Source organism: Notolepis coatsorum (assembly GCF_963971535.1).
Source record: "Notolepis coatsorum genome assembly, chromosome: 6".
Taxonomy (NCBI): domain Eukaryota; kingdom Metazoa; phylum Chordata; class Actinopteri; order Aulopiformes; family Paralepididae; genus Notolepis; species Notolepis coatsorum.
The window spans coordinates 52,617,045-52,629,102 of NC_140170.1; the positions used below are offsets into that span (position 1 = coordinate 52,617,045).

Below are 12,058 nucleotides of genomic sequence, written 5' to 3' on the forward strand. Positions count from 1 at the left end.
ACGTGGAGGATGTCTGTAGTTGTGATCACAGTGGATCACAGCAACAGCTGACAGAACGTGGAGGATGTGTGTAGTTGTGATCACAGTGGATCACAGTGGATCACAGCAACAGCTGACAGAACGTAGAGGATGTGTGTAGTTGTGATCACAGTGGATCACAGTGGATCTCAGTGGATCACAGTGGATCACAGTGGATCTCAGTGGATCACAGTGGATCACAGCTACAGCTGACAGAACGTGGAGGATGTGTGTAGTTGTGATCTCAGTGGATCTCAGTGGATCACAGCTACAGCTGACAGAACGTGGAGGATGTGTGTAGTTGTGATCTCAGTGGATCACAGCTACAGCTGACAGAACGTGGAGGACGTCTCCGGTCTTCATGACTCTAGTGTTGATTTGGTTAATTGGGAATGCGAGGGACATGAATGTGCTACTAATAGATTGCTCCTAGCTGCGTGTGTGTGGTTCACGCTGGCTCTTTGGTTCCAACAAGGTCTTCTAACGTTGATCTCTCTCTCTGCTCAGGCAGGGGGTTCAGAATGTCAAAGTGGCAATAAAGAAAAGAAGAGAAGTCGCTGGCAGAAAGTAGCTTAGTATTGCAGCTCAGGTCAACCGATGTTACCAGTGTCAGTGAGTTCTCGTAGTGAGTGAGTGGGTAACAGGATGGCAACATCCAGTGATTTAGTGTTAGCAACGGAGCTCTTAACCCTTTCACTGCCACACTACCAACGTGTTAACCCTCCCACTGCTGCACGACAAAGGGTTAACCCTTTCACTACCACACTACAGAAGGTTAACCGTTTACTAGGGCTGATCCCGATTAGTCGAATAGTCGACAAATCGATCGAAAGGAGCCGTAGTCGACTGACAACCTCTTAGGCCCCGTTTAGACGGAAACGCTAGCAGGTGAATCCGCAAAAATATTTTTTCGGATGTGCCTTTCGTTTATACGGAAACTGCGTTTTTACGGGGTGAAACCGCAAAAAAGTGAGACTACCTTCCAGGGTGGAATTCCTAGAAACGCTAAACCTTTGCGCTCTCGTCTAAACTGTCAAAACAGCATAAAACGATGACTAAAGGGTTGTCACGGCTCTGGTCGCGTGTACTGCTTACATCACAGGCATGCGTCAGTAGCCTAGAAGCGTAAACAAAGCATGTCTGATTCTATCCATGGCGATCACCTGGAGGCTACATTGGCAGTACTTTTAAGTTTTAACCCTTTCACTGCCACACAACAGAAGGTTAACCCTTTACTATCACACAACCGGCTGTCGTGTGGCAGTGAAAGGGTTAAATACACAAGAATCTGTCCCGCGGCGTGAGTGTCAAGTAAGTCAAACGGGAAATGAAAACACCATATTCATTTTCGCCCCCCAAAAAGGAACCGGAGCGTTCAACACTTGTGTCGTGTCGTCTATTTATATTTGGTTCACATGAGAGATATTGGTGCTCATCATGACCTGGCCGGGCCTTTGGAGCCTTTCTGGTAGTAATCGCTCGCCTGGACAATAATTGCGGTACAGTATGTGGATGTTCCAATGGAGCACTGAATCCATGATGGCGCTCTAGACCAGGACTGGAGGCGGAGCCAACAGAGCAAGTGTGTAGCGACGATGCTGCCTCATGATGTCTTGGTCGTATAATGTGGCGCAATGCCACCGCTGATTGGCCACGGTTGTCATTTAACCCTTTCACTGCCACACGACAGTCGGTTAACCCTTTCACTGTGACAATACAGAAGGTTAGCCCTTTACTATCACACAACCGACGGCGATGCTCCATCATTAGCATCATTAGCTCCACCAATGAGAGTACGCGCTGTCAGGTGAAAAGAGGCTGCTGGCTGTCTCCTATGTATCGGAGGAAGCATGTGATAGAATTCAGGGCTCCCTAGACCGGCCAGTGGGGGGCACATGCGAGCAACGACCAGGAAGGGGAGGGGGGAATTGGCATAACGACTAAAATTGGGATGGGAGGAAAATACAGAAAAATAGGAGAAAAAGTGAGAAAAAAAAGGTTAACCCTTTCACTACCACACTACCAAAGGGACCTTTCACTGCGACAATACAGAAGGTTAACCCTTCCACTGCCACGCGACAAAGGGTTAAGCTAGCTGGTAGTGGTTGTATCTCGGGGCTGCTGTGCGCTTACCTGCTGACCCAGTGGGCTGGGATGCCATGCATGGCGAAGAGGGTGAACTGCAGGTGGTCTGTGGTCCCAGAGGCCTCCCTGCTGCCTGGCTCCTCCACGGCCTCCTCGTCTCCCGCCTGGGCTGAGGAGGAGGAGGAGGAGGAGGAGGAGGAAGAGGCAGGACAGAAGGAACGCAGGTAGAGCCTGGCCAGGCTGTAGACGGCCTCAGTCAGCAGGGCCATGCTCTCTTCCACCGGACTGCTGTGACCTGTGGGAGGGAGGGGTCAAAGGGAAGGGAGGAGGGGTCGGTCACTCACTAACGGATGATTGGGCAGGGACGTTTTGTAGGACACACGTCCTAAAACCATCACCTCGTCTGTCATTATCCCACTTTCACTTCACGCAAAATATCAACAGCTGCTTCTAACTCACTACCGCTGGTAATGCTCGCCGCATCTTGCTTGCCACTGTCTTGCCCGCAGATGTAAGTGACGTTATTTATCCATGTGGGTACTCGTGCAGAAGTGAGTTATAGCATATTTCTTATTGATATTTCTCTACAAAAGGGGACCACACATTCCTACCAACAACAGCCAGTTGGGACAGGTACCATCACATTGATACCTTGTTTGAAATGGTTAACTACAAACATCAATCCCCAAGCGCTGCACTGTGGCTGCCTACTGCTCCTTCAAATGTACAATGGGTTAAATGCAGATGACACCACAAGACCCATGTGGCAATTAGAAAGCCTTTTTGTAGCCTTGGCAAAACCATCCTCTTGTAAAGGATGAGTAACCGTAACAGTTTACAGCCTCGTCGTTCTGGACGGCACCTGCTATCAGTCTGCTGTAGGGATGCACCGATCAGACTTTTTCAGTCCCGATACCGATACCTGGGTTTGGGTATCGGCCAATACCGATACCGATCCGATACCCATTGTCCAAATGTATTTTCCAAAAAAATATATTTTATTTAAGAATTGTAAAGGATCACAAGTGTGTTTTTGATTTGTTGTAAACAAAGACAGAAAATGAACGTGATTCATTCAATTAATAAACTGTATGCCTCACTGTCACTGTTGTGTGGAAGAGACTGGGATCATTCTTTTGTGCAAGGCAACATCAGGCTCGACTTAAAACATTACTTTCCTAACTTAGTGAAACTAAATGCAACAAATTAACACATAGATATAAATTTTAAAAATATAAAATACAATTTTTTTTTATCCACTTTTTCTCCCATTTTCTATATTTTCTCCCATCCCAATTTCGTAACATCCAATTCAACCCTCCCCTGTCACGAACGCTGTTTCTTGCCTCCCACAAGCCGGCTGCAATGTGGACTAAGTCATACATAGCACAAGTCCCCTCCGGTACTTGAGGTAACAGCAGTCGCATCTTTTCACCTGCGCAGCTCGATCTCTCAGTGGCGAGGAGTAACGCGTGGGAGGCTCACACTGCCCCCGACACTTCCTGATTCTACTGCGCAGGCGCACCAACCGACCTGTAGGAGTCGCTGTCCACAACGCCCGATCCCCACCCATCAGTTTCCCACCCCCTAATACGGCCAATGTGTATTAGTATGAACGACCAGCTAAACTGAAAGCAAATGTGGAGCGCTGGGCTCGAACAGGCAAGCCCAGCGTCTCCAGATTTCGTGGCGAGCGCCTTGCCCACTACGCCACGTAGCCGCCCTTCTCATTTTATTTCTTATAATTATTTTTTTTTTTTTTTTTTTTTAATCAGATTTTTTTCTTTTTTTTTTCCGATACCCGATCCAGCTATTTTACTGATATCGGCGGCCGATACTGATACCAATATCGGATCGGTGCATCCCCCGTCTTATTCAACACTGCACCTACACCTGCTTAAGGCTGAGCCCAAACGTTAGTTCGTTACGTTGGCATTCGAATTCTAAATCAACATTCGAATTTATAATTATATTTTTGTATCCTCTTTTTCTCCGCCTGATTTTCTCTTTTTCTCCCCATCCCAATTTAGTCGCTGTGCCAATTCCCCCCCTCCCCTACCTGGTTGTTGTGCGCATGTTCCTCCTACTGGTCGGTACAAGGGAACCCTGAAGTCTACCACATGCTTCCTCCGACACATGTGGAGACAGCCAGTGGCTCTCTTTTCGCCTGGCAGCGAGGACTCTCATTGGTGAAGCGTAACGCGTGGGAGGTCACGCTGCCTTCACCATTTCCTGCCTTTCGCTGAGCAGGCGCCCAGACCTGACCTGTAGGCGCCAGACCTGACCTGTCCACAACGCCAGATTACCACCCACGACTTCCCGCGGATGCGGAGCTAATGATGCTAATGATGGAGCATCGCCGTCGGTTGTGTGATAGTAAAGGGTTAACCTTCTGTCGTGTGGCAGTGAAAGGGTTAACTTGTCTATATTTGAAGACTGTAGCAGCTGTTCAGTATGGTGTCTGCTCCACGGTTGATGACTATTCTTCACAACAATAAATAACACAATTAAATAACACAATTACGTGATATATGACAGTCGGTCTACAACTACATACAGTACAGTACATATAGTCGTGTAACATGTAGTCGTGTAACATTTAGTCGTGTAACATGTTGTCAGGCTGGACACAATGTCCTTTTCCCCACTTTTACTTACAGTGCAATCACCAAACCATTCAAGACCTGGAAATTAACAAGTTCATACTACTGATACAACTGCTAATGTTTACCTGCAAAAAAAATTATATGAAGAAAAATTATTGAATCTAAAACGGATAATAAAGGTGGTTTATGGCATGTTAGCTCTGCAGTATTCCAGTCCTACTGTACAGTACTCACCATTTGATGATCCACCTGATGATTTGGACCCAACCTACAAGGTACAAACACAGATATTATCTCTGTATCCATGACATCATCAGCATATGTTTGAGAGTCCAGATGTTTTGTGTGTGTATTGCAGGCCCATAAGTGTGTGTGTGTGTGTGTGTGTGTGTGTGCGTGTGTGTGTGTGTGTGTGTCCGTGCGTTGGTAATCCCACCTCAGGCAAGCGTGTTCTGTGTGTGTGTGTGTGTGTGTGTGCATGTGTGTCCGTGCGTTGGTGAGCCCACCTCAGGTGAGCGTGTTCTGGGTGTGTGTGTGTGCGTACGTGCATTTGCGTGCATGTGTGTGTGTGTGCGTTGGCGAGCCCAGCTCAGGCGAGGGTGTTCTCTGTGTGTGTGTGTGTGTGTGTGTGTGTGTGTTCTGTGTGTGTGTGTGTGTGTGTGTGTGTGTGTGTGTGTGTGTGTGTGTGTGTGTTACCTCAGGGGAGCGTGTTCTGTGTGTGTGTGTTCTGTGTGTGTGTGTTCTGTGTTCTGTGTGTGTGTGTGTGTGTGTGTGTGTGTGTGTGTGTGTGTGTGTGTGTGTGTGTGTGTGTGTGTGTGTGTGTGTGTGTGTGTGTGTGTTACCTCAGGGGAGCGTGTTCGGGGCATGTTGACGGCCCTGCGCAGCCTCTTGACGGCCTCAGTGACGGCCTGAGTCTCCACCTCGTCCAGAGCGCAGCACAGGTTCTTCACCGTCTGGACCACACGCTCCACCGTCTTGTACTGGGTGCTCTGCACACACAGAACAGCATGGTTGGTGTGTGTGTGTGTGTGTAGGTGTGTGTGACCATGTCTTCCTACTGCTGTGGGGACCAAATGTCCCCACAAGTGATGAAAAGATAGGTTTTTGTGTTGTGGGGACCAATAGGGAGGTGTAGTGGTTACTTCCTGGTCTATAGGGAGGTGTAGTGGTTACTTCCTGGTCTATAGGGAGGTGTAGTGGTTACTTCCTGGTCTATAGGGAGGTGTAGTGGTTACTTCCTGGTCTATAGGGAGGTGTAGTGGTTACTTCCTGGTCTATAGGGAGGTGTGCGTCTCTTCTTTCCGTAGCTCCATTTCTGCAGACCCCCCTCTGATTGGTTGAGCGAAGCCCCTCTCTGATTAGTTGAGCGAAGCCCCTCTCTGATTGGTTTAGCTCATCACGCGGTAAAAGGCGGATGTAATGTTATCATATCAAGAAGATAAAAAGAAATGTACTACCAGATTCGCGTATAACGTTATTTCGCATGACTTCGCGGTTTATTCATAACGTTATGCACATTTCACAACACAGCCAGCTGTTAGAAACTGTACATTGTAACGTTATATAACATAACGTTATGTTATTTCGCGGTTATTTCGCGGTTTATTCACATAACGTTATTTCACGTGACAAGTTCAACACAGCCCAGCTTGTCAGAAACTGTACATTGAGGGGGTTTGAATCACTGTTTAGTGTTTACACTCGCCACTTACTGTAACTGTACCATGGCGCACTCCCCACTTACTGTAACTGTACCATGTTCTACATATAACCTCATCTCATGCACCTTGTTGTGTATCCTGTTTCTTTTTCCTCATTATTATATTCAGAGTTAATTATATTATTATTATTATTATTATTATTATTATTATTATTATTATTATTGTTTACACTGTCTTTCTTCTATTATAACCCTGCCCATTTGATGTTCCCAAATCATATTCAGAAAGTATCACAGAGACTTCTATTGACCAAGGAATTAGTTATTATTAGTAAGACACAAGATTTCCGTAGCAATCCGAAGTGACATTGACCACCAGACTCTTTCTCTTAAGGCATTAACTGGGTTAATTAATATAAATGTTATAATGCAACTGTCTAGTTACACATTGGTTCCGAAACATGTATGTTCCAGGCTGCAATTAAAACTTTGAATCTGAGGGAGCTCCAGTAGCTCACCGCGTACCTCGGACGCTATTTCAGCGTCTGGGACAACCGTGCGCGTCACGGATCTGGGGTACACGAGTTCGACTCCCGGACTCGCCGTATTTTCTCAGAGTGTCTTTCCCCCAATCTATACCCCATTCAACCTGTTTCTGTCGGTCATGCTTGACCAGAAAAAGCGATAAACGCTAAAAGAACCAGCTGACTGGTCAAAGTTTAAAAAGAAAAAAAAAAAACTTTGAATCTGAGAGAGCTCTGGTCAGCGAAGCCGGCGATGCGAGCGATTATTATTGGTTTTTAATGACAAACCAATTACATAATCCAACATATGTGTAAAGGCACACACAACATATTCCAGTTAAGGGCATATTTTTTGAATGATTAGTTATGGCGTAATCAATACTTCCATGCGTATAAATTGCATTCGCGACCTCCATGTTTTGGGGGTATTCATCAGAAAACTCGGATCCGGGATTCGGCTCCCATCCGTCGGGAAAGAACTGTGGGTTTTCAGCCTCTCTCTCTGGAGCTTAACGGAGTTTCGATTCCTGGCTATAGGAGCTTGTCGCGGCTCATGCGCATGCGCGCGCTCGGCCAATCAGAGAGGGGTCTGCAGAAATGGGCTCAACCAATCAGAGAGGGGTCTGCAGAAATGGAGCTACGGAAAGTAGAGACGCGGGAGGTATAGTGGTTACTTCCTGGTCTATAGGGAGGTGTAGTGGTTACTTCCTGGTCTATAGGGAGGTGTAGTGGTTACTTCCTGGTCTATAGGGAGGTGTAGTGGTTACTTCCTGGTCTATAGGGAGGTGTAGTGGTTACTTCCTGGTCTATAGGGAGGTGTAGTAGTTACTTCCTGGTCTATAGGGAGGTGTAGTGGTTACTTCCTGGTCTATAGGGAGGTGTAGTGGTTACTTCCTGGTCTATAGGGAGGTGTAGTGGTTACTTCCTGGTCTATAGGGAGGTGTAGTGGTTACTTCCTGGTCTATAGGGAGGTGTAGTGGTTACGTCATTGTCGTTTCCGGCCGGTCCACCTCGCTTGAAACTGCAATATATTTCCAATGGACACATTTCTAAATAGTCTCGTTTAAAACAAATAAAGCATGGGACATTGGCACGGTGTACCTTTCTGTGTGTATTATTCATCCACAATCTATAGCTCAACATGAAACAATTCGCAATTAATCGTAAAAAGGTTTACGTATAATTTTATTTCAACCAAAAATGCTTAAACAATAATGTTAGTGATAGAAGGGAACTCATTTTGTGCAAAAATGGAAAGCGTGCCAATGTTCATGAGGCAGAATTATTACAATAGCCGATAATAAATGTTCCCAATGATAAATCCCTGTACAGGGAAACTAAAGTGACGTCAGACTACACCTCCCTATAAAGGAGCTATTTTAAGGTTAGGGGTCAAGGTTAGAGTTAGGGTTAGGTTAAGGTCAAGGTTAGGAATGTTCAATCAACATTTGTGAACATTAGCTACTCTCTCTCTCTCCCAAAGCGTGTGTGTGTTTATTCATCAAGGGAAGGAGTAGAGCATGCACATGCTTTTTGCTCTGTAAAAGATCACTGCGTGTGTCGCGTGGTTCAAGGATGTGGTTATGAAAAAGAGTAAACACATTCTCACAAGCCTCCCAGTTCACTCAGACCTCTGACCACTAGGGTTGGGCATCGTTTGGATTTGAACGATTCCGGTTCCGATTCTCCATATCGATTCCTGTTCTAAAAGATTCTCGATTCCAATTCTTTGAGGTGCAGGTCAAAACAGGTCACAGCTTATTTCGCAGGAGTTTTTTTTTTTTTTTTTTTAAATGTAATTTTTTTTCATACTATTCACATTTTCAGTTGACTTGATAGTTTAATTTGGTTGCTGTACTGTAATCAGGGTATTAATTAACAAAGTATTTTTTTTTCTTCTTTTTTTAAGAATCGAAATTAAGAATCGAAATGCAAATATGTTACTTCCGGTTCCAGAACCGGAAGTTAGGAACCGGTTCCTATTAGAACCGGTTTTCGGTGCCCAACCCTACTGACCACAGGACTCACGCAGGTGGAGGTGATTTCATTTGATTTAAGAGCAATACCGTCGTTTTAGATCAAATAAACAATGTAGTGACTTTCAAAAGGATGAATTACCTCCACCTAGCAACTTTCAGGTCTCCTGGGGTGTTTTTACACACACTTTCAACATAATGGCAGTGAATGACATTTAGAAATGTAGACTGAGATCGACATTTACATACATACACCACTGTATACTAAAATGTGTTGAAGATCAATCTCTGCAATCCCTTCTCCGTGGGAAGTAACATTTTGAGTGGTATGGTCCTTTAAGAACAGAGAGTACAAGTCTGCGTGTGTGTACTTAAGAGCTGAAAGACTACCCCTGTGTGTGTGTGTGTGTGTGTGTGTGTGTGTGTGTGTGTGTGTGTGTGTGTGTGTGTGTGTGTGTGTGTGTGTCTTGTGCATATTCACTACATAGCACGTTTCTTTTTTGGCTCACACAAATTAAACTTGATACCAATGCTGGCTCCTAACGTAGGGTGAGGGGGGCTGATGGTTCAAGCCCATTGGAGCAATGTGTGTGTGTGTGTGTGTGTGTGTGTGTGTGTGTGTGTGTGGGGGGGGGGGTCTCCTGAATGGCCTCGTTTCTGTTCAATCTGTATTTAATTACTCCAACAACCAGTGCTGGCTCGAAACAGATGTGCCATTTCTAGAGAGCGCGCTTTCCAGGAATCCTCGAGCCCCCCCTCACACACGGAACACTCTGGATGCCTGGATGCAATCTGTGGAGTCCTGCGCCGTGAACATGAGGTCAGAATGGAACCGGTCCAAGTACCTCGTTCTGGAGGCAGATGTTGACTTGATTGTGGTAGCCTTCCAGATAGTCAGCCAGGCCTTGTCTGAGAGGAGGAGAGGAGAGGAGAGGGGGGGGGGGGCAGTGAGAGAGAGAGAGAGAGAGAGAGAGAGAGAGAGAGAGAGAGAGAGAGGAGAGGAGGGGGGGGGCAGTGAGAGTGAGAGAGAGAGAGGAGAGAGAGAGAGGAGAGAGAGGGGGGGCAGTGAGAGTGAGAGAGAAAGGCAGTGAGAGTAAGGGGCAGTGAGAGAGAGAGAGAGAGAGAGAGAGAGAGAGAGAGAGAGAGAGAGAGAGAGAGAGAGAGAGAGAGAGAGAGAGAGAGAGAGAGAGAGAGAGAGAGAGAGAGAGAGAGAGGCAGTGAGAGTAAGGGGCAGTGAGAGAGAGAGAGAGAGAGAGAGAGAGAGAGAGAGAAGGGTGTGAGAGAGAGAGAGCGAGAGAGAGAGAGAGAGAAAGAGAGGAGGGAGAGTGTGGAATGAAGACAAAAAAGATTGAGTGAAAGGAGACAGAAGAGAAGAGAAGAAGATAAGTCTATCTATCAGATCAGATCAGAGGATAAACTGATGGATTTTTATTCTTTCATAAGTACCTAAATCTACCATATTTCAAGAACTATTCAAGAATTTCCAAACTATTTGGATGAGTATAATTTCCGATATCTTCTCCAGGCCTGGAAAACTCAAAAGTTAAATTCTTAGAATGCCGTGTCTCTTCCAGGTTCTCCACGACTGCAGAGACCCTGACGCTCGACAGGAGCTGAGACCCTGAGACCCTGACGCTCAACAGGACTGAGACCCTGAGACCCTGACGCTCAACAGGAGCTGAGACCCTGAGACCCTGACGCTCAACAGGACTGAGACCCTGAGACCCTGACGCTCAACAGGACTGAGACCCTGAGACCCTGACGCTCGACAGGAGCTGAGACCCTGAGACCCTGACGCTCAACAGGACTGAGACCCTGAGACCCTGACGCTCGACAGGAGCTGAGACCCTGAGACCCTGACGCTCAACAGGACTGAGACCCTGAGACCCTGACGCTGAACAGGACTGAGACCCTGAGACCCTGACGCTCGACAGGAGCTGAGACCCTGAGACCCTGACGCTGAACAGGAGCTGAGACCCTGAGACCCTGAGACCCTGACGCTCGACAGGAGCTGAGACCCTGAGACCCTGACGCTCGACAGGAGCTGAGACCCTGAGACCCTGACGCTGAACAGGACTGAGACCCTGAGACCCTGACGCTGAACAGGAGCTGAGACCCTGAGACCCTGACGCTGAACAGGAGCTGAGACCCTGAGACCCTGACGCTGAACAGGACTGAGACCCTGAGACCCTGACGCTCAACAGGACTGAGACCCTGAGACCCTGACGCTGAACAGGACTGAGACCCTGAGACCCTGACGCTGAACAGGAGCTGAGACCCTGAGACCCAGAGACCCTGACGCTCAACAGGAGCTGAGACCCTGAGACCCAGAGACCCTGACGCTCAACAGGACTGAGACCCTGAGACCCTGACGCTCAACAGGAGCTGAGACCCTGAGACCCTGACGCTCAACAGGACTGAGACCCTGAGACCCTGACGCTCAACAGGAGCTGAGACCCTGAGACCCAGAGACCCTGAGACCCTGAGACCCTGACGCTCAACAGGACTGAGACCCTGAGACCCTGACGCTCAACAGGAGCTGAGACCCTGAGACCCTGACGCTCAACAGGACTGAGACCCTGAGACCCTGACGCTCAACAGGACTGAGACCCTGAGACCCTGACGCTGAACAGGACTGAGACCCTGAGACCCTGACGCTCGACAGGAGCTGAGACCCTGAGACCCTGACGCTCAACAGGACTGAGACCCTGAGACCCTGACGCTGAACAGGACTGAGACCCTGACGCTCGACAGGACTGAGACCCTGACGCTCAACAGGACTGAGACCCTGAGACCCTGACGCTCAACAGGACTGAGACCCTGAGACCCTGACGCTCAACAGGACTGAGACCCTGAGACCCTGACGCTCAACAGGAGCTGAGACCCTGAGACCCTGACGCTGAACAGGAGCTGAGACCCTGAGACCCTGACGCTGAACAGGACTGAGACCCTGAGACCCTGACGCTCAACAGGACTGAGACCCTGAGACCCTGACGCTCAACAGGACTGAGACCCTGAGACCCTGACGCTCAACAGGACTGAGACCCTGACGCTCAACAGGACTGAGACCCTGAGACCCTGACGCTCAACAGGAGCTGAGACCCTGAGACCCTGACGCTGAACAGGAGCTGAGACCCTGAGACCCTGACGCTGAACAGGACTGAGACCCTGAGACCCTGACGCTGAACA

The 12,058-nt window shown here is 47.9% G+C and overlaps 1 protein-coding gene across 1 annotated transcript in view; it reads right to left on the reverse strand.

Moving 5' to 3' along the window:
• Window positions 1-12,058, reverse strand: part of pik3c2a (phosphatidylinositol-4-phosphate 3-kinase, catalytic subunit type 2 alpha) — a 227,092-nt gene that overhangs the window by 97,150 nt on the left and 117,884 nt on the right. Inside the window, 4 exon segments of the mRNA XM_084315562.1 lie at window positions 2,152-2,398; window positions 4,944-4,977; window positions 5,552-5,698; window positions 9,715-9,778. Of these exon segments, the coding sequence (XP_084171688.1) occupies window positions 2,152-2,398; window positions 4,944-4,977; window positions 5,552-5,698; window positions 9,715-9,778 (492 nt within the window).